The sequence below is a fragment of the Mangifera indica genome, chromosome 7 (genome assembly GCF_011075055.1).
Source record: "Mangifera indica cultivar Alphonso chromosome 7, CATAS_Mindica_2.1, whole genome shotgun sequence".
Classification (NCBI taxonomy): domain Eukaryota; kingdom Viridiplantae; phylum Streptophyta; class Magnoliopsida; order Sapindales; family Anacardiaceae; genus Mangifera; species Mangifera indica.
This window is the reverse complement of record NC_058143.1, coordinates 14,649,854-14,672,045: the sequence shown is the minus strand read 5'-3', so window position 1 is coordinate 14,672,045 and position 22,192 is coordinate 14,649,854. Positions and strand designations below refer to the sequence as shown.

Sequence of the window (22,192 nt, the reverse complement as noted above, 5' to 3'; positions counted from 1 at the left end):
ATATTACTCGTTAATGTATCTGATGACAATGGTGACCTCATAAGCTTGTCATCTGACGGAGCCTAGCGTTTCTACTCAATGAACTACAACTTATATAAAGCCGTCTATATCTTAATATATTCACATGCTAAAGATGTTTAAAAAATATTTTAATTTATTTCCTTCCATGGCGAGCTCATTGGTCTTTATAGTTTTAGGTCTATTCATGGCCATGGGAAGTTTAACTTTTGCCCCTCAAGCAGAGGCAGCTCGAGCTTTCTTTGTTTTTGGTGATTCGCTTGTTGATAATGGCAACAACAACTATCTGGCAACCGATGCTCGGGCTGACTCGCCACCTTATGGCATTGACTACCCAACTCATCGTCCCACTGGGCGTTTCTCTAATGGCCTCAACATTCCTGATTTTATCAGTAGGGTTCATTTGATTTGCTGCATTTAACATGAACATTAGATTAATTTTCTTGATATTCATCCAACTAATTGGATTAACGGAAAATGTGTGTATTCAGGTAGGCAGCTCGGCTCAGAATCGACATTGCCATACTTGAGCCCGGAGCTCAATGGAGAAAAACTACTTGTTGGTGCCAACTTTGCTTCTGCTGGAATTGGAATTCTCAATGACACCGGTTTTCAATTTGTAAGTTAGAAAATTCGCCATAATATTGGTTTATTATTTAGGGTTAATAAAACTAGTGAAATAATAAAACTTTCAAAAATGGATTTGAATTTAAGCTTCTATCATAATTAGTGAAACCCTAAGCTTTACTCCATGTAGTGATTGAAATAACATGTATTCGCAGGTAAATATAATCAGAATGTTCCAGCAATTTCAGTACTTCCAAGAATACCAAAACCGACTTGCAGCTCGTATTGGAGCTCAACAGGCTCAACGGCTAGTTAATAATGCACTCGTCCTCATCACCGTTGGTGGCAACGATTTTGTAAACAACTACTTCTTGGTTCCTTATTCCGCAAGATCTCGCCAGTATTCTCTTCCAGATTATGTCAAGTTTGTCATCTCTGAGTACAAAAAACTTTTAGCGGTATACACGAAGACCTAATTTTTTAATACTAATATATCAATGATATGCAAAGCGATCTGAAACAATAGTTTTGTTTAATTACAGAGGCTGTATGAACTTGGAGCACGTAGGGTTTTGGTGACAGGGACGGGGCCATTGGGCTGTGTTCCGGCGGAACTAGCCATGAGAAGCAGAAATGGGGAGTGCGCTGCTGATTTGCAACGAGCTGCCGCCTTGTTTAATCCCCAACTTAGTCAAATGGTTCGGGGGCTCAATAGTGAAATTGGTTCAGATGTCTTCGTTGCTGTTAACACAGAACTTATGCAAAATGACTTCATTACTAATCCTCAAGCATATGGTACGTACATTGATCTGTAAGTCAATAAATATTCTTGTTTAAAATGTTAATACTATTTTTTTTTTCATTTATTATAGAAAAAGAATGCAGAGAAAAACCTAAACCAATATTGTAGTTCCAATTAATGGCAAAGATTAATTGAATCTAGTTGATAGCAAAGATGAAGATGATCGACTAGAAAGAGGCGATAGAAATAGTGATATCGGTTGAAGTAACAACCCAACAAAGAATCTTTGCCCATTCTTGTGGGGAATTGGAAATTTTCTTTCGTACTTTTTTCTCTTCATCTCTAATAGAAAAAAATAAAATAATTATTAGATTTTAAAACATAGTTGTAATAATTTAAATTTTGTAAGAATAATTTAATAAATAAGGGTTTAAAAAATATTTAAGAGAGAAGACAAATTAAAAAAAATAAACTAAAGAGATGATAGGTCAAAGATATATTTATTTTTGTTTTCAACGATAGAGATTTTAATCATTCCCATATCTTTTTTTGTTATTATTAGAGAATTTCTTTTTCAAACAAAGAAAGATAGATCAAAAGAACCAATTTCACAAGTCAAATTGTCGTCACTCCCATGTTTAAAAAATTAGTTAAAGATAAGAAAAGATGCATTTTGGTTTGGGATATTAATTAAAATAGTCTTCTTTTTTTTCGATATATGCATATATAATCTTTTTTTTTTTTATTATACATATATAGTTTAAAACAGAAAATATCTAAAATACCTTAGGGTTTGTACTTATCTAACCAAGACTCACCTGTCAAATGTAAACTCACTCAGTGAAGATATAAAACTCACACATTCATCCAATTAAGACTGAGATATAAAGTGAAATGAAATAAAAATGAAAAAAATTTTGACAACTTTGACAGTTGAAAGGTTAGCTGAGTGGTTGGCTGACCAGCTAAGCATTCAGTCAACCAATTTATTTGTAAAAAATTGGTTAACAAGGTGGTTGGTCAACTAGTCAAACATCCAACTAACTAATTTATTTTTAAAAATCGATTGGTCAGGTGTTTGACCGATCAATCAACCCATCTGACCAATCTATCTAATTAATTTTAAGTCTCATAATTTTTTTTTTAAATATCCTAATTAAAAAATAATTATATTTATATAATAAAAAAATAATTATATATATATAAAACAAAAAAATATAACTATTTTAATTAATACCTCTTCTATTTACTACGTGGACCAAATGAGTGTGCCAAGACATTAAAAGTGATCAATTAAATTAATTTAAAGCAACCTATTCCAACAAATTATCTGTTTGTTGTTTTAAGATTCATGTCATTAAGACTTCGATTTGATGCCTCATCTCGACCATATTAAAAGGGAAGAACAAAGTTTTAATTTTAAAATGATATTTGAGGTAAAGTAGGTATAGCGATTTGCAACCGTATGAAGCCAAAGAAGGCAAGTCTGATGGTTCCATTTCGTATTTTAAATCAATAAAATTATACCTATATATTTTTTATTACATATTTACGTAATTACATTTTCACTCAGGATTTACCACTTCGAAGATAGCATGTTGTGGGCAAGGACCTTACAACGGTCTGGGACTGTGCACGCCGGCATCAAATTTGTGCCCGAACCGGGATATATACGCATTCTGGGATCCCTTCCATCCATCAGAAAAGGCAAACGGGATTATAGTTCGACAGTTCATGGCTAGTGGCTCTACAGAATACATGTATCCCATGAATCTCAGCACCATAATGGAATTGGATTCCAGGATTTGATGATCACTTAGGGAACCACATATTTACCTTGATAAGTCAATGTCTTTCATTTGTGCTGAAATGTACCGAAATTAGGAGTGTTGTCTTAAAAAATAATTCTATGTATTATGTAGAGGCAATCGGGAATTAAATCTCTCTTTCTGTCCTCTCGTAAACTTCTGGCCAATGACAATCTATGATTAGTTCATTAGCTCATAATTCCCAAGAGGAAAAAACTTTCTTTAATTTTAAAATATTATTAAAAGAGATTCGAATATTTTCTTTAATGTTTGGACTCCATCGCTGTTGGCAAGAACTTCATGTTGAATTAATGAATGACTCAAGGAGTCTCTGTCATCTCTCTCTTAGGGTTCTTTGAAATAATTAGTGGATTGTATGATTAGACTGAAGCTGTCACTTGATGGGGAGCAACCATCCATGTGTGGTGGTTTAAATTTGCAGGTGAATAGAAAGAGAGCATTTAAGTGGATGCTGCACTTATTGGATTGTTGATCGGTGAATTTATGAATTCTATCGCTTAATTCAATTACAACTTGAGAATGACAAGTGAGTTTTAGATATTTATGAGTGTTTTAAAAGTATATCCACCGAATACGTTGAATATTGATTCTTTTATTAAAAAAAAAAATTTGATAAGGAGATGGACTCAAATTCATAAATTATATGATAAAGAGCAAATGGCAGTTTCCCATCCAATATTTTTCTATCCAAAATTAATCTTTATTAAAAAAAACTTGACATTGTGTTATGAAGTGAAACTATCATTTTATCTCAACCATTTCATTTTTTAAAATTATTATATAATTTCCTATCAACAAAAATTAAAAATAAACTTTTTAGATATTTAAATCACAAAAGAACTCACTTCTTTCCTTTCCTTTCACTCACACCCCTTTCTTTCTCTCCTTTTGATTTTAAATTAGGAATGATGATAAGTGATAGTAGTATTGTTATAAATTGGGTTTGTCAATAACATGTATTCGTATGTTTGATCGTGACCTGTAATTTTTAAAATACTAAGGGTATTAATGTGAGTCAATTGAACATCTTCAATCATTTTTTATGTCATATCAAGCCCATGAGCATGTGCGCAATGAGTCTCATTTACCCATATCATCCAAGTGTACAAGAGAATGACACTTTATATACCATATAATGTCTCATAAGACGTCATTTTATTTGTTGTCTAATAACTATTATTGTAGGAGAACTACATTGGTGGCGCAATCTTAATCTAACTTGTCCTATAATTCAAATAATAAGCTTTTAACATAACCTCTAATAACTTATTTGTTCTATTACTCTGACTATTCATTTAGGGATGACATATTGTACTAAATGTCAAATTTGTGCCTAAAGACCTCTACAAACTCCTCCAAAAAGTTGAAACAAACCAGATGCCTCTATTCGACATAATTGTCCTGGGCACTCTATGTGACTTAACTACCTCTCTCACATACAATTAGCCTAGCTGGCCTATGGAGGTGGTATCCTTAACTAGTAGGAAATGTGTTTACTTAGTCAATCTGTCTAGAGCTATATTTAAATTGAGTTTGTTTAAGCTCGAGTATAAAAGTTCAATATTTTCGAGCTCTATCTTTAGAGGTGTTTGGTTCGTAAAGTTTACGAGCTTAAAAATTTTGATATAAATCAATTAAAACAATATAGTTTTGATTAATACACATCAGAACGATGTTGTTTTAGAATTAAATCAAACTCAAAACTTAAACTCGAGCTTGACTCCTCTCAAATGAAGTAAGCTTGATCTCATTTCGAGTACCTTTGAAATGAGCTTGAGTTCGAGCTTGGATCTATTGAAGCAAGCCGAAGTCTAGCAAAGAGATGCTCAAGCTTGACTCGGCTCAAATTCAACTCTAAATTTGTCAATTATCAACTATGACACATTATACTATTTTTGTACCCTTGGGAGTCCAACAATAAAATCTAAAAAAAATTGTATCTCTTCATATCTGACCACCAAAAATTCCTTTTCAAATCCTGGTACATTTTTATACTCCTATAAAGGTTGTGTAAAGTGTACAATGAACATCCGACAAAAATATCTTCTGTATCAAGTTTTCTTAAAACAATATCTTAAAAAAAAAATTATGACTTACTATGATGTAGAGTTTATTTCTATTTATATCTAGTCCAAGTTGGGACCAAAATTTTTTATAACCACGTAGGAATTATTCCTATGTAAAGTATGACTATAGGAACATTTTACTCCAAAATAAAACTAAGAATTGAATATGCTAAAATACATGACAGTATTCTTCACCAATGTTTCCTTTTTCGAAGCCAATTACTGTCCTACGGCATAGGAAGAAGATATGCTGCGTATTTCTAATTTGGGGGTGATCGAGTTTAAAATATGTAGAATAATTCAGAATCAAATTAAGCTATTATTGAAGCATACAATTTTACCATTAATTTGAGATACAAATTTTTGTTTATTAATCTAATGGAATCCAAAGGATATAAATAAATAAATAAATAAGTTTAGTTTCTGAACTATTATAAAAATAAAGCACTTCCAAACCCATTATTTATCTTAATTTCTTCCTCTTCATAAATAACTTAATAATCACCAGTTACGATTAGAAAATCATAATCAAAAGACAAATAAACAATATGATAAAGCATTGGACATGCATTATCAAAATACATAATTTCTATAGTAAAGAAATTAAATCATGAGGACATGGAGTCCAAGGTCAAGATAGTGCTGAGATTCATGGGGGTCATATATTTGGTAGAGCCGCTCATGATGCGCTGAACTACTACTCTGTTCGCCTTCTCCGATGGATGAAATGCATCCCAGAATGCATACTGGCTACGGTTGGCGCACAAATTCGACAATCTTGTGCATAAACCAAGCCCATTATATGGTCCTTGCCCACAACATGCTACCTGTGATGTTGTAAATCCTGCAACGTTAAACGCAATAATCAATTTCTCTAGCTTGTAAGTTGATTAATCACTGTAGCGATGAATAAATTAACTGGCATACCATATGCTTGAGGGTTACTGACGAAATCCGTGTGCATTTGTTGAGTATTTACTCCAATAAATACGGTTTTTCCGATTTTTTTGTTCAGCCCTTGTAGCATATTAACTAATTGCGGGTTGTACAAGGCTGCCGCTCTTTGCAGTTCAGCTGAGCATCCGCCGTTTGTTCCTCGCATGGCCAGTTCCGCCGGAACACAACCTATCGGCCCTGTGCCTGTCACTAGAACTCTACATACTCCCAGTTTGTAAAGCCTCTGCATGCAAGTGAATTATGACCATGTTTTTCCAAATAATGTTATGAATAGACATTTCAAGCATAAAAAACTATATAGATGATAATATATCATCATTTGATTGGGTATAATTTTATCTTTAATTTAAAATCATCCAATCATATTATAACATATCATTTGTATAATTATTTTGTGAATTCAAAATGTATGCATATAGTTTTTATCAGTATTATATCTCAACATGTGTCCAATTCAAAATGGAATTACCATTAATAGCTTGCTGTACTCTGAAATGAGAAACTTGACATAATCTGGCAAAGCGAATTGGCGAGATCTTGCAGAGAAGGGAACCAAGTAGTAGTTATTTACAAAATCGTTGCCACCAACCGTGATAAGTACAAGCGCCTGGTTCACAAGTCGGCGAGATTGTTTAGTTCCTGTGAGAGCACTCAGTCGACGTTGGTATTCTTCGAAGTAGTCAAGTTGTCTAAACATCCTAATTATGTTCAGCTGCAAAATTTTCATTTCAAATTCAGAAAACTACTTTTGCAATACACTGTATGATTTTTCATTTCAGCTGCAAACTGTTGGCTTACAAATTGGACTCCAGTGTCATTGAGAATTCCAATCCCTGCCGAAGCAAAGTTGGCACCAACCAGAAGCCTTTGTCCGGTGAGCTGCGGACTCAAGTATGGCAACGGGGGTTGTGATTGGCCAATTTTCTCACCTGCAAGTGGTGGATGCATATATTACAATGTAAATTATTAAACATGATATGTATAAATATAATGTTAAAAAAAGGTTAATAAGTCTAGCTAACTGATTAAGTCTGGGATGTTGAAGCCATTAGAGAAACGGCCTGTGGGTTGACGAGTGGGAAAATCAATCCCATAAGGGGGTGAGTCAGCTCGGGCAGTTGTTGCTAGATAGTTGTTGTTGCCGCTATCAACAAGTGAATCACCAAATATGAAGAAGGCTCGAGCCTCAGCGGTAGGAGCAATAATGGCTTCCATTGCCAATACAAGAAGCGAAATGAGCCAGAAATTGAATCGGGAAGCAGCTGTGGACATGACTGATTAATTTCTTAAAAACCCCTCAGTAGCTGCTTACTGAAAGGGACTTAGAATTGTGATGAACCTGCTAAATGGAATAGCTTTATATAGAGCTTGTGAAATAATCTCGCTGTACTGAATAATATTAAAAGGGTCTGTGATAAAAAAAGTAAGCTATTAAGGGTAGTTGTGCTAGTTAATCAGTGCACTGAAATTGTCATATTGCTTTGTGTAGGTACGTATGAATTCACTTTTTGTATTATTATTTCTCTCCTAATTAAGATAATAAAGTCTACTTAAAACCAAACTGTTTTAAACTCAAGTTCAGTAACTGACTATATAATTACTAATTAGATAATCAAAATGTATGATTTCAATATGGTATTGTCGAGTCTCGAATTCAAACCCAAGAGATTTGACATACTTAGTCACTTAAACTACTCTTTTGGGACAATAGTAGATTGAGATTGATGAAATATACTTGTGAACGTGTCATAAAGGAAAACAAGAAAAGCAGAGGCTGGGTGGTATAGACTTGTGAATAGTTCATAAAAGGAAAACAAGAAAAGGAGAAACAGATCAAGAAAAGAAAGTGAAATCACATGATGATTGGTGATAGAGGTGCCATTGAAGAAAAGTTGTACATATTGAATTAAATTTGTACACTACCAGGCTGCCATCAAAAGATGCTGACAGAAAAATCCAGTTAAGAAACTGATGGAAAGACAAAGCTAATGTATAGATATAATGTAAATTATTTAATGAGTGGGGAAAAGGGTAAACTTTCATTTCATCCGTTTTAATGTCTGCAGGAATTTGTTGTTTGAAGCAAGTTTTCATGTGAGTACTTATTATTTCAATAAAACTATGTGTACCCACTTTAGGTACACAAATATATACACATTTATATATGTCATTATGTGATTGAATGATTTTAAATTAAGAATAAAACAATAACTAATCATATGATGACACATATGAGTGTGTATACATTTGTGTACCCAAAGTGGGTACACATAGTATTGCTCTTATTATTTACTGGCCCATCCTTCTGTGTGACAATGATAAAAATGGAGTACCTCCGTAACGAAAGAATTAGTTGAATAGCTTTCCATATATTTACACAATAGAACACAAAATATAAAGACTTTGTGCTAGTATTATAAAGGGAAATAATTAGAGTTAATATTCTTAGGTTGAGAAATCCTAATCCTCTTATACATGGGATATGTCTATACACACTTAGGAAAATCAACTAATGAATTTAATTATATGTATTATAGTTATATTTCTTGATACTCTCTCTCTAGTTAGAGAATGAATATCATAACATATGCCAATTGTAAGTGGGTAGGTACATATGAAGGACTAATCATTCCAACTTATAATTTCTCTCGACTTATATGATAATCTATCTTTATGTGTTTTCTTACATATTTGACCCTTAGGTATTTTAATGATGATAAAAATATAAATTAAAATTATTAACATGTTTAAAAAAATATATTAAAACATTACAAAATGGATAAAACTTACAGGAATAGACAGAATGAACGATCGTCACCAAACAAAAATTGACCCATTCATGAAGTCGTTTGTAAGTCGTTCCTTTCATCTTTCACGCTTATAGAATTATGGACAAATTAGATAAGGTAATGAATGATCATTCACCAAAAAGTGTCATCCGTTCATGACCATTTTCAACCCATGCACAAGAAAGCATCCTCGTCACTCTAATGGCTATCTCGTCTCTTCCAGTAACATTTGCCTATAAGTTGAGCTCATTTGAAGTTGGAAAAGGTTAGACATTATATTGACAAAAAATCCTAAGCTCCATTCTTTTAGCTCAAACACTCTCACTCTCTCACTAAGCTCAAACTCAAATATTTGAGAGAATCATTGTACTAAATTTGTGTTATCCGCCTTTACAAGGCATTCAAACACTCTTATACTTGTATTCAATCATTTGTTGGCGAAATCTCATATCAAACATTGTATTGAGCGAAATCCCGAACAAACTAAATGTACAAATTTGAAGTGTATAGTAAAATTTCAAACCAATTGTTTAAAGAAGTGAATATAAGAGACTTGTAAGAGAAAACTCCAAATCACTATATATATTGAATACTTTCTTTCCCTTAACTCTTTAATTTTGCTTGTATTTATTATTGTTTTGATTTTTAAATTTGTGCATTAAATTTTTAAAGATATTATTCACCCCATTTTAGGATCATTTTAGCTATCAAAGAGTTTTTCAATACATTCATAAAAAACGAGGTTTACTGCGATATATAACGTTACTTGATTATTATAAAACAATAATCTATTACATGTTTGTGAAACTTTAAAATCTTATAATAGATATTGCAACTAAGTTAACTCTAAACATGTGTTAGTCATAGCTTGATATTCAACTTTTACTAATGATAAAGAAACATCGGTTTGTTTCTTGGATGTGCGAATAGTTTGTAACATAATATTTATACTCCTATTTTATTGGCCTTTTTATTCAATTTTTAATGGGTGTAACCATAATCTTTGAAACTATTAATGGGCATATCGATAATTAAAAAATTCGAAAAACCCCAAAATTTTTTAAATTTTCATAAAACCCACTAAAAATTATCATCGGCACACTTGATATTTTGAAAAATTACAACTTTTTTTAAACAAAAGATTATATATCATTGACTTCTTTATATATACTTGTAATGTGGGGTGTAAATGTCATTTTTTAAAACTTACTAAAGGCAAATATAAAATTTTCCCCTATCTTGTTACAAAAATTAACGTATTTATCTTATATATTTTGAAAATATAACTATTACCCTAATAATTTGTAATATAATATTTACACATCTAATTTATTATGTTTGTTGTTTTTAGGGTTATAACAATCATTTTTTAAACTACCAAAGACATATTGAAATTTAAAAAATTCTAAAATGATTCCAAACTATTTTTAATTTCAAAAGACCCTAATAATTCTCATTAGCATCTCTAATATTTCAAAAAGTTATGGTTTACCCCACATATATGAATTTACATCATTAACACCTCTATTTATATTTGTACTTCTAAAATTTATTATTATTATTAATTAAAATTAATATAAATTAAGATATAAAATTATTTAATAAATTTTTAGGGACAAAATGTTATTTAATGTTATGGTTTTTTTTATAAATCTTTTCACTAAAATTAACAAAATTTGTTGATAATAAATAGATGAAAATTTGTTTTTATAAATATAAAAGATGGAAATTTATTATTCATATTTAAGTTATTAACCATGGTAAGAGTAGGTCTCTTTCAAATAGAGGAAAAATTTAATCAAAGAGAACACTGGCCCATCAAATCTATGAATTACTCTCTTAATTCATTTCTTGATATGGGCAATCAACAGTTCTTTCATTCTCCCTTATATAATAAATATAATAATAATTCATATTTATTTAATTTTATTAATTTTTTAAATAAAATAATAATTTATATTTAATAATTTTAAAAATAATTTATTTTTATGATAATCTTTTAATTTTAATTATAAATATTCCATAAATTTGCACAATGCTGAAAGTTGCCTTTAACACGTGCAACTCGCGTGATCTGAACTGAAACTCTCATCTTCCTCGGCAAAATTTCATTTCAAAACCCTGTAAACCCCCACTCTCTTATCCGCAGTAGAAACACCCCAACCCAAAAAAATGTCGCTTTTCCTCCATTCTCCTGTCCCTTTCAAGACATCGGTACTCTTTAAATGTCATAATCAAAACAAAGGTGTTTTGGTTCGCGCCGCAACGTCCACTCCACCGCAGAAAAAAACTCGCGGGAGGAGGAAGCAAAAAAGTGGCGATGATTCTTCATCTTCGTCAAATCACGACGTTTCCGCGGCAGAGCAGGGGCTTAGACTTATATTCATGGAGGAGTTGATGCAGCATGCGAGGAATCGTGACGCGCAGAAAGTTAATGATGTCATTTATGACATGATTGCCGCCGGGCTTAGTCCCGGCCCAAGGTCCTTCCACGGGCTCGTCGTGGCCCATGTGCTTAATGGCGACGATCAAGGCGCGGTATGAAGGCATAAATATTATACGTTTGTAACTTTTAGAAGAACTCCAAAGAAATTTGTATGACATTGTTACTTGAGAACCAACGTTGGAAACAATTTTTTTTTTTGAAGATTTTTTAGAGTTAAATTCTGTTATTAAAAGTGATAAATTCGATTTATATTGAGGTTTGTGCAATCCGTTACAAACACTAGCAGTAATTGTGGAACCAGAATTTTGATTTAAGAGCCGAGATATAACATATTCTTAAACTATCAAAGTCAATTAATACATTGAAACTGAATTGTTGTGAGAAGTTAACATTTTCCTGTTAACATACTGATATTTAATCGTTAAGTAAAAAGCACGAAAATTGTAAAGAGATAACATTTGCCTACCGAAAACCCTGAAAAGGTTGATCTAATATTCCACAAGTGGAAAGGTTGAGAGTAAGGAGGATTAATGTGGCAAGCTTTCGTGTTTTATGATTTTTTTTTTAATTTTTAAAATTTACAGTATTTACTCAACTTTTATTATGTTCTCATTTTATATTTGTGTGTATATCTACAGGTAGCTGTTAATTTTATGCTATTCGGTGTTGCATTTAGCTTTCTTTAATTTATTCAAAGGATGAATATCTGTTCCATGACTGTTTGAGTGGAGTAGTTAGTTGTTTTTATTAATCTTAGCATTGGTGTGAGCAACCGTAGTTTTATTCGTAAGTGGAAATCACAGCAATCCATGGGCAATTAGTATTGCTTAGTTGAAATGGACTGAATTTTATTGTTTAATGATTCCTTTTGTAAGGAGTTAGGTGTTGTCTATGTGGAATTTGAGTGTATATGGGGTTTATGAATTCATGAACATATTTGTATAAATGTAAATATGTATATGTTGTAATTTTGATTCTTTGTTTTACACGAGTTGGATTGACATTACAATGAAGAATCTTATTATGCAAGTGCAGATGCAATCACTCAAAAGGGAGTTGAGTGCAGGTCTCGTCCCTCTCCGTGAAACACTTGTTTCACTCATTCGTTTGTTTGGGTCCAAAGGGCATGCTACCAAAGGCTTGGAAATCCTTGCAGCAATGGAAAATTTAAACTATGATATTCGCCAAGCATGGGTGATTTTTGTTGGTACTATATTTTGCTAACATCATTAATTAGGTCACATGAATCAGTTTCCTTTATACATTTTATCAGATCACATATCTAAGTTGGTGAAGTTCCTTATTAGAGGAGCTTGTGAGGAACAAGTTTTTGGAAGGTGCCAACCAAGTGTTCTTGAGGGGTGCCAAAGGGGGGTTGAAAGCTACCGACGAACTCTATGATCTCATGATTGAGGAAGACTGTAAAGCTGGGGACCATTCCAATGCCCTAGAAATTGCCTATGAAATGGAGGCAGCTGGGCGGATGGCAACTACTCGTCATTTTAATCATCTTCTCAGTGTGCAAGTAAGTTTTCTGAATGTTGTTATCTTTTTAATCAAATATTGGAATTTTGTGGCTACATGCAAACAGTTTTTCTTTTATAATTACAGGAATGGTAACCTTAGGCAATTGGAGGTTTGGTTTAATTGAACTAATAAGCTACCAGAAAAAGGTGTTGTTTGGTTTATTAAGAAACAAGACTTTGAGTAATGTGATGACAGATTTTTTCTCCACTGCTATTGTACCTAAATGATGGAACAGTAATTGGCAACTAAGGAAAGAGGAAATTAAACACATAGCATAGGGAAACGAGGATTGTCTTATGAATTTCTGGTGCCTCAATCAGGCTTCACTAATATCTCATGGGTTCTATTGTGCAAAATCTTTCCCTCTAGATTACTTATCTCTGTGATGTAGCTCGTAATGTATAATACCAACCTGTGTTTATTTCCATTTGAATACATATTTTCTTCTTGACTATACATCAATTACAGTTATGCATGGAGTGGAATTAGGCATCAGTCAAGTATGAATATGCTAAAGTGTTGGCTATTTTAAAGCTAATTCATATGTAAACTTTGATGCTGTAGACTTTAAGTTTTCCTATTTATCAGCTTGTAAAGGTCTTGATGGATGATAGTTGACTCAGATAGTTGATTGTTTCAAACACTCACAAGCTTTGTTTTTCTACTTGGCCAGTAGAATGTGCCATGTATTCAATGTGTCCATTCATTTGTGATTTTTGTTAAGAATATGAAATTTACTTGTTGATCATCATAAAATTGGACAGCGATGTTAAATCTAACTTTGATTTTTTCCTGTTCATGGAACAGCCTGCCTGACAAATATTTGAACAATCTCACCATGTGACCAAACTTAATGTCAAATACAACTTTATGGGTGTTGCGTAGAATAATCTGCCTACAAAGACAAATGCAGACCCTAGAGAGGGCCTGCCTGAGTAAAAAAATTAATTTAAATTTTAGGATTTTATATAAGAAATAATAATATGAAGTTTAGAATTTTTTTTATAAATAATGTGTGTGTGTGTGTGTGTGTATTTATGTAATTAAGTATCAAGTACTCAGTTTTCATTTATTTATTTTTATTTTGAAACAAATATATAAGAAATTTTGAACAATTGTTTTTTCATCTCATTTAATTTTCTTATACCAAAATAAATTTTATTTATCACCTGAAGTATTATCTCAATTCTCATTCATAAATATGATATATATTTATGCTTGTTAAATTGGTTGTGAATTATGGTGTTTTTATTTCTTAATTAATTATATATACTTGTTTTGATTTCATTATATGTTAAATATATTATGAAAGTAATGCTCATTATATCCATTCATTGTTAAGTGCATACCTCAAATTCTTTTTATCTTTAACTTCTTATGTCATTGAGGTGCACCCAAAATATTTTGTTGAAAAAATCTAGACTGGTCTTAGATAATGTTCTGGCTATGCCCCTGTATAAAGCATGTGTGAAAATCACTATAGGAGGCATTCATTGTGGCCCATAATCTGGATGTCATTAAGCAATTTTCGCTCTTACTGATTCTATATAGCTTAAGATTTTGGAGTTGTTTGGATTGACCTGGCTGTTTTGTTCACAGATTCCACAGTACACTGACATCATGGTTTTCTTATTTTCAGGCTACTTGTGGAATACCTGAAGTAGCTTTTGCAACATTTGAGAACATGGAATATGGAGAAGGTTCACATTCTCTCAATATATTTGTGCAATTTCATGAATATTAGCGCATCATAAACATTAATGTCATATCAAGAGGAGAATCAGTTTTATGGAAGGCATACTTGAGATAAAAATTGTGCCCCTAATTTTTTTTATAATGCTCTTCTTGTGATGAGGGGTCTTATTCATGGATGAAAATTTAGCTTTCGTTCATTTTTGCTCAACCCTTTGAAGAATTAAATTTAAATTTTGGTATTGGTTGGATATCGTTAACATCAAACTACCATCTCAAATAACAAACAAATTGTTGGAAGGGAATGGTGTGATGAAAGGTTATACTTAAACCAATAAATTCTGTTATACCACTAATATAATTGATTGTTGGATTCAATGTTTGTTCAAGTTGCATGAAATTCTGAAGTTTTTTCCCTCTATGTCCAAAGTTTTTATTGCTCTAAGAATTTTCTTTCCATTCCAGATTATATGAAACCTGATACTGAGACTTATAATTGGGTGATTCAAGCATATACACGAGCTGAATCTTATGACAGGTGAATTCCTTAAGACATTAATGACATCAACAAAATTACTTTTAATTTAAAAAATATATTTTTTTAATCAGATTACAATAAAATTGGGTTGTTTGGAGGAGGTGACCTTGGTTTAAGTTGTTTGTCTCTTTTTGTAATGTAGGGTGCAAGATGTTGCTGAGTTACTTGGCATGATGGTTGAAGATCACAAACGTCTACAACCTAATATGAAAACCTATGCGTAAAGAAAATTTTCTTTTTTCGTTGTCCTTAATTACAAATTAATAGTTTCTTAATAATTGAATATCTTCTCCCATATTTTCCTGTAAATTAATCTGCCATTAATCTGTTTTAATCCAATGCTTTAAGAGTTGTTTAGGTGGCAAAGGAAATAACCACCTCCAACTTCCTTTTCACATCCATTGGATTGCTATAAACCTGTGGTTGAGAATTTGTATCCTAATTTAAGGCACAATTTTATGTTACTATTACTTGACCCTAATAGTTAACTTCTACTTTGTCCGATATGCAATCAATATAAGGATTTGTTGTAGTCAATCCTATGATATTTAACTTTTAAATGGCAAACCAAGTTGACGGACAAGGCTTCATAAATCTTAAAGTGTTTTCAAGGATTCTTTAGCATCTTCGGTGACTTGTAAATTATTTCTCCTTTACTTTTCACAACCTATTGGTGATTCTAGCAAGGTGAGACTAGGCATGCCATCATTTATTGCATATATTCAGTGTAGGGTTTTTGTAACTTGGTGTTTTGATTTTTCCAACAATAATACCCAAATCAAGGATGATTATGGCATGCATGGTAACTGAGAGGAAAATACTTGAAATACTCAAGACCTAAGACTCCTGATGAGCTTCTGTTCTAACAGTAGTGGCAAGGTATGGGTTGATATATGTAATTGGAGGCAAAGTAAAAATTTAATGGAACTGAGTTGTTTTGGCTCTTGTTTGGGTGGAATGATGAGGGAGAAATAAGAGAATTATTGAAGTCAATAAGAGAGATGACACTTCTTCATAAACCTAAATTTAGAGGGGCCATTGGCTCTTTATGTAAATGTTGATGAGAGTTTGTCCATAGAGAGCAGATTTATAGGCAACATTATTTTTGTTGGATTGCAACTTAGGAGTTGATAGTATTTCTTCTCATAAATTTGCAATAAAACTATATGCAATTATAGTGAATACCAAATTTGGTACCAATGATGATGTGTCACTATGTGATTAGGTAATTTTGAATTAAGAATAAAACAATACTCAATCACATGGAAACATATTATTGGTACCCAAATTAATACTCATTAGAAGTGCACATAGCATTGCTCTTATATTTGTCCTTGCTTCACCTTAGTTGCTGTGGAAAACTTTTCAACTCTTTTGTAAATTTTCCTTCTCATTTTTGTTTTTTTTTTTTTTTTTTAAATGAGAAACAATGGACTTATATCATTGAGTTGACAGAAGCTAAACAAAAATGTGTGATTGTGTATCTGGGATTTGTGATTAACTAAAGAATAATGGCGAAAGAGTAAACAATCCTATAATTTTGTGTTTTACTGTTTATTTTTGTTAAATTGCGCCTTTATTCTTTCTGGCTTCTGTGGATGACACTGTATCTTCATGAACAGGCTGATAGTTGAGTGTTTTACCAAGTACTGTGCAGTAAAGGAAGCTATTCGACACTTTCGTGCACTTAAAAACTATGAGGGGGGAACAACATATTTGCATCACGAAGGAAACTTTGGGGATCCACTGTCTTTATATCTACGGGCTTTATGCCGAGAAGGTACAGTTTCTTGTTGAAACGATCTCAGATTTTAAGCATTTTGTTTCTTCTTTAAAGAGCATACAATTGTTCGAGAATTGAAATATGCAAGTAGAAGTTGTGATTTATGTGGCCTTAAAATTTTGAAATTGAAGGTATGTTTTATCATATGAAGTAGGGCTGGACTCGAATCGAGCCAGCTTGAGCTCGGCTCGAACGAGCCCGAAACGAGCCAACCCTAGCCGAGCTCGAGCTCGAGCTATTTGTCAGATTTTTTAATTAAAAATTTTGATACAAAATGACGCCGTTTAGACCAATATGTATTAAAACGATGTCTTTTTAATAACGAAAAACGAGTCGAACCGAATTCGAATCGAGTTCGAGCTTAGCTTTTACGAGCTCGAGCTCGAACTATATATGTGAACCGAGTCGAGCTTTTTAATAACGAAAAATGAGCCGAACCAAATTTGAATCGAGTTCGAGCTTAACTTTTACGAGCTCGAACTCGAGCTCAACTATATGTGAACCGAGCTGAGCTCAAGCTAGGCTCGAATCTAGCCCTAATATGAAGGGTATTATAGGGAGTTGAGGTCTCATGTGCAAGTGTTTTTTTTTGCTTTATTTTCTTCGTCTTGGCATATCTCCCAATCTCTTCTTCATTTTCTTTTATTGTAGAAATTTTTATGGCCAAAAAAACTTGATTTTAGCTTTCAGTCAAAATTACAAACCTGCAAATTCTGTGTTAAGCCTTCTGGAGCTCCACATAAGATGAGTTGCAAACAAATCACAAAACAACCAGAGTGAGCCAACTGGAAATTATTTTGAGTTTGATATAAATCAAAATAGTGTTTTATAAAGCTATTAGCTTGTTTATAGTTAGTCATAATTCTCCATTTTCATAGGAATTTCTTCCTTCAGGCCAATCTGTTATCTAAGACTTTAGATCAGAACACTTCTTTATTTTTGTGATATGTGGTGGCGTTACTGGGTTTGTCACATTGCATTCATGTTACCATTTAGGTCTTTTGTTGTTAGTACTGTGATATATACCTGGTCCCAGCTGAATTTTCTCCCTGCAGCCAGCCTGTCTTCACTCTGGTCAGCCTGCCTCAGCCCTGCAGAATTGCTTCCTGTCCAGAAATATATTTCACAGTCCACCGCAACAAGCAAACTCTCAACCACAGATAATGCAGACAACTCAAGATAATCTCAGGAAATAGTTGAATATCTTTAATTGAATGAACAACTGAGTTATAAATTTATCCAGTTCAGCACTGATAACACTTAAAAAGATGATAATAATAACAATGTAATTCTGGCAACAGAGGTGCTGGATCCAACCAGGCTAAAGCCCCCAAAACCCACTCTTTCTTCTGTTTTTCCTTGCCTTCTCCTCCTCCAGCTTCTTCCCTTTTTAAAATCACCCCAGTTGGGATCATTCTCCCTTTTGAATGCTCCAGCTTTATCTGCTTTCTTTTTAAGTACTCCAGTTTGAATGTTCCAGCTTTATCGACTGAGCCCACTTCATCATGTGGTGGATTTACACTGTTGCCCTTTTCCTTTGGTATACTTTGTCAATAGGTGGCCTATCATTCTGTAAGATAATGTTTAGGTTGCAGTTTGCAGAATTACAATCTCTTGGATGATTTGCTAGGTTTTAACAATTTTTACATTGAATTCTTTATATAAATCCTGAATGTCTTTTCGCTGAATCAGGAAGGATAGTTGATTTACTTGAAGCTTTAGAAGCAATGGCCAAAGATAATCAATCCATTCCACCAAGAGCCATGATCTTGAGCAGAAAATATCGGACATTAGTTAGCTCATGGATTGAACCTTTACAAGAAGAAGCTGAACTGGGATACGAGATTGACTACATTGCTAGGTTTGGTTCCTAGTGAACATAATAATGATAAATTGCATCAAGAAAATAGTGGTCATAAGTTGTTTTTCTCACTCTATTCCCCAAACACCAGTCATTAGTCATTATTTGTAAGTTATTTTACCATTTTCTAGACACATGGAATTGACATTAGCAAATAGTGTTATAGAGCACTCAGGGCCTGCTGGGCTTGCTTCACATGAGATTGGGTGATGGAAATGGGTTCATTAATGAGGTGCATTCTGTAATTTAAATCAGTGTCAGTACAGTACTGAGTGAATTGTTGTAGCTTCTGGCACAAGGATTTATCTGGAATCTGATTCCCCAATCTGACCTAATATTTGAAATTTGAAAAAGTCCTTTGGTTGAAACTCATTAATTGATCTTTATTAATTATTTTCCTTTTTCTTGCTTATATTATCAATGGCCTAATGCATGCCTTTGTGCATAATTTAGGTACATTGCCGAAGGTGGGCTTACTGGTGAACGAAAACGATGGGTGCCTCGAAGAGGAAAAACTCCTTTAGATCCTGATACTGTTGGATTCGTTTATTCAAGTCCAATTGAAACCTCCTTCAAGCAAAGATGTCAGGAGGATTGGAGGATGTACCATAAAAAGCTTTTGAAAAAACTGCAAGATGAAGGACGTGCAGTTCTGGGGGATGTGTCTGAATCTGATTATATAAGAGTTCAAGAGAGGCTAAGGAAAATAATAAGGAGTCCAGAGCGAAATGTTTTAAAGCCCAAGGCTGCTAGTAAAATGGTAGTGTCTGAGTTAAAGGAAGAGCTAGAAGCACAAGGTCTACCGATTGATGGAACTAGAAATGTGCTTTATCAGCGTGTCCAAAAAGCAAGAAGAATTAACCGTTCTCGAGGTCGACCTCTTTGGGTTCCACCTGTAGAGGAGGAGGAGGAGGAGGTCAATTGCTTGAATAAACTGTCTCTGATTTATATTTTTCAATATGATATTCATTGCTTTTCTCTCATATTATATTTCTACAGTAAGTGTTCTCTATCAAGGTTTTAGTGATTGATATATAATATAAATGAGTCTCTAATGGCAGGTTGATGAAGAGCTAGATGAGCTCATATCAAGGATCAAACTGGAAGAAGGAAACACTGAGTTCTGGAAACGCCGATTTCTTGGGGAAGGCTTGGATGATGATCATGATAAGACTATGGACATGGATGAATCAGAACTTCCAGATGAATTGGATGATGATGTTACAGATGTAGAAGTTGCTGCAAAAGATGTTGAAGATGATGAGGTTGATGAAGATGAGGAAGTAGAACAACCTGAGACTGAGTCCCAAGATGTTGACAGGGTTAAGGAGAGGGAAGTTGAAGCCAAGAACCCTCTTCAAATGATCGGAGTCCAGCTGTTGAAAGATTCTGATGAATCTACTACCACGTCAAAAAGATCTAGGAAAAAAATGGCCAAAATGGTGGAGGTATATAAAGTCAATAAAGTGTGCTTCTGTTTTCTTTTTATGTAACTTCTTTTGGGTGTCAAGGTGAGTTCTTGGAATTATTAACATGTCAGATATTGGTTTGGTGATGAATGGTACTTGTTTTTCCTTTCTTATTTTTTTTTTTTAAAAGAAAAAACAAACCAGACAAAAAAAAAAAAACCCTCTTTTGAAGGTAATTGTTATCCCCTCCTATATTTGTTGATAGCACTTTACTGCTGAACTCTGAATTTCTGTAAATCATTTTTACGCCTTGGTGCAGGATGATGATGATGAGGACTGGTTTCCAGACGATTTATCTGAAGCATTTAAGGAGATGAGGAAAAGGAAGGTGTTTGATGTATCTGACATGTATACAATTGCAGATGTTTGGGGTTGGACATGGGAGAAAGAACTGAAGAATAAACCTCCTCAAAAATGGTCACAGGAATGGGAAGCTGAGTTGGCAATCCAAGTTATGCAGAAGGTAGTTTCCATAACTTGCGTTTCTGTGCAAACAATTCGTTATATGCTCCATTTTATTTCAGATCAATAAAACTTTGCTTTACATTTATCGCTTTCTATACCCGGTGGGCTTTCATATAAACATTAGTTCCTAATTTTACGCCAGCAGATTCAAGCTGACCAAAATACTGGCATATGTTTCAGGTTATAGAATTGGGTGGAAAGCCTACGATCGGGGACTGTGCTATGATATTAAGAGCCACCATAAGGGCTCCTCTGCCTTCAGCTTTCTTGAAAATCTTACAGACAACACACAGCCTTGGTTATGTATTTGGCAGGTAAAACTCTATTAGCAGTCTTAATTCACAAATAGGCAAACTAAGCACGTTGGATGTTTCGTTTTGATAATGCTCATTGTTTCTGCTTAGCATAAATTGCTTTGGCTTTTTTGGGTGTTGCAGTCCCGTTTACGATGAAATAATATCGTTATGTCTTGATCTGGGAGAACTGGATGCGGCCATTGCGATAGTTGCAGACATGGAAACTAGTGGCATAACGGTACCTGACCAGACATTAGACAGGGTGATATCTGCTAGACAAACGGCTGAAGCTGAAACTCCGGGCGATGATGCATCATCATAGCTGCAAATATATATGTAGCCTTCCATTCTTATTTTATAGCCCGATTTTAAATAACTGAAAGCGCCATCTAGTAGTTGTAGGAGTGCTGTAGCAAGAGTAACGTCTTCACATTTTGGCAATGGCAAGTATAAAATGTAGAAGTAGGAGTAATCATCAAAACTGATAGAGTATTAAAATTTTTATATAATAATTATGGGTTCAAATCTATGTTACGTTTGTGAAACCCTTTTATTAATTACATACAAAAAAAGTATAAAATGTAGCGTGAATGTTTTTTGATAGGGGGTGGATCTTTTTTCTGCATTTAGACCGTTGTCTCAATTACTATTAAAAGTCAATGGGATTCAACTTTCATGAGGAGTTAGATTCAATTTAAATTGTTCAACTTTAATTTGAGTTTAGATGGATCCCAATCTAAAAATTTGGATATTTTCATAAATAATTCGTATTTGAATTCAAAGCTAAATAGTTTTTAAATCAAGTTTGAATTTTAGTTTATTCATATCATATTGACATTTTTGAATTTGAATTAATTTCAAATTAAATCTTGTTCTGGTTTAATATGCAGAGAATTCAGCAATACTTCAATATTTATAAGCAGATTTTTAATTGTTCATATGGTCGACGGTACTCAAACCATTAACAGGACACTCAATTCATCTTCATATATTTAAACAACTTAGAAAAAAAAAAAACGGATTTTTTTAAGCTATATCAGTAAAATCCAAAGAATATTAATTAATCCAATAAAATTAAATTATTTTAATTAATTTTCGGTTAATAAACTTGCCCAAATGAGTTTAATAGAAATTTACCAAATTAAGA

At 33.1% G+C, this 22,192-nt stretch overlaps 3 protein-coding genes across 3 annotated transcripts; 2 read left to right on the top strand and 1 right to left on the bottom strand.

Annotated features, from left to right (window-relative positions):
- Positions 1 to 120: 120 nt before the first annotated feature.
- LOC123220240 (GDSL esterase/lipase At5g33370-like) lies at positions 121 to 3,402 on the top strand. The gene is made up of 5 exons (XM_044642325.1): positions 121 to 410; positions 510 to 637; positions 801 to 1,043; positions 1,128 to 1,380; positions 2,901 to 3,402. The coding sequence occupies exons 1-5, from the start codon at positions 125 to 127 to the stop codon at positions 3,134 to 3,136; spliced, it is 1,146 nt and encodes a 381-aa protein (XP_044498260.1). The 5' UTR covers positions 121 to 124; the 3' UTR covers positions 3,137 to 3,402.
- Positions 3,403 to 5,673: 2,271 nt separating this feature from the next.
- Positions 5,674 to 7,505, bottom strand: LOC123221678 (GDSL esterase/lipase At5g18430-like). Its single transcript, XM_044644564.1, has 5 exons — positions 7,202 to 7,505; positions 6,978 to 7,108; positions 6,649 to 6,891; positions 6,150 to 6,402; positions 5,674 to 6,066 (listed from the first exon to the last, which is right to left on the bottom strand). The coding sequence occupies exons 1-5, from the start codon at positions 7,449 to 7,451 to the stop codon at positions 5,831 to 5,833; spliced, it is 1,113 nt and encodes a 370-aa protein (XP_044500499.1). The 5' UTR covers positions 7,452 to 7,505; the 3' UTR covers positions 5,674 to 5,830.
- A 3,536-nt stretch (positions 7,506 to 11,041) lies between these two features.
- On the top strand, positions 11,042 to 21,574 carry LOC123221652. Its single transcript, XM_044644524.1, has 13 exons — positions 11,042 to 11,506; positions 12,450 to 12,621; positions 12,722 to 12,939; positions 14,581 to 14,641; positions 15,099 to 15,171; positions 15,314 to 15,391; positions 16,794 to 16,951; positions 18,647 to 18,815; positions 19,269 to 19,731; positions 19,877 to 20,263; positions 20,544 to 20,747; positions 20,930 to 21,063; positions 21,187 to 21,574. The coding sequence occupies exons 1-13, from the start codon at positions 11,141 to 11,143 to the stop codon at positions 21,365 to 21,367; spliced, it is 2,664 nt and encodes an 887-aa protein (XP_044500459.1). The 5' UTR covers positions 11,042 to 11,140; the 3' UTR covers positions 21,368 to 21,574.
- Positions 21,575 to 22,192: the final 618 nt, after the last annotated feature.

Bases quoted from the DNA above. Each gene is read 5' to 3' on its own strand.
- LOC123220240 (XM_044642325.1), top strand. From the start codon at position 125: ATGCTAAAGATGTTTAAAAAATATTTTAATTTATTTCCTTCCATGGCG. The intron at 411-509 runs GTAGGGTTCATT...GTGTGTATTCAG, and splicing joins CAACATTCCTGATTTTATCA to GTAGGCAGCTCGGCTCAGAA. The intron at 1,381-2,900 runs GTACGTACATTG...ATTTTCACTCAG, and splicing joins TACTAATCCTCAAGCATATG to GATTTACCACTTCGAAGATA.
- LOC123221678 (XM_044644564.1), bottom strand. From the start codon at position 7,451: ATGTCCACAGCTGCTTCCCGATTCAATTTCTGGCTCATTTCGCTTCTT. The intron at 6,403-6,648 runs GTAATTCCATTT...ACTTGCATGCAG, and splicing joins AGTACAGCAAGCTATTAATG to AGGCTTTACAAACTGGGAGT. The intron at 6,067-6,149 runs GTATGCCAGTTA...TTAACGTTGCAG, and splicing joins CAGTAACCCTCAAGCATATG to GATTTACAACATCACAGGTA.
- LOC123221652 (XM_044644524.1), top strand. From the start codon at position 11,141: ATGTCGCTTTTCCTCCATTCTCCTGTCCCTTTCAAGACATCGGTACTC. The intron at 11,507-12,449 runs GTATGAAGGCAT...ATGCAAGTGCAG, and splicing joins ATGGCGACGATCAAGGCGCG to ATGCAATCACTCAAAAGGGA. The intron at 15,392-16,793 runs GTAAAGAAAATT...CTTCATGAACAG, and splicing joins CCTAATATGAAAACCTATGC to GCTGATAGTTGAGTGTTTTA.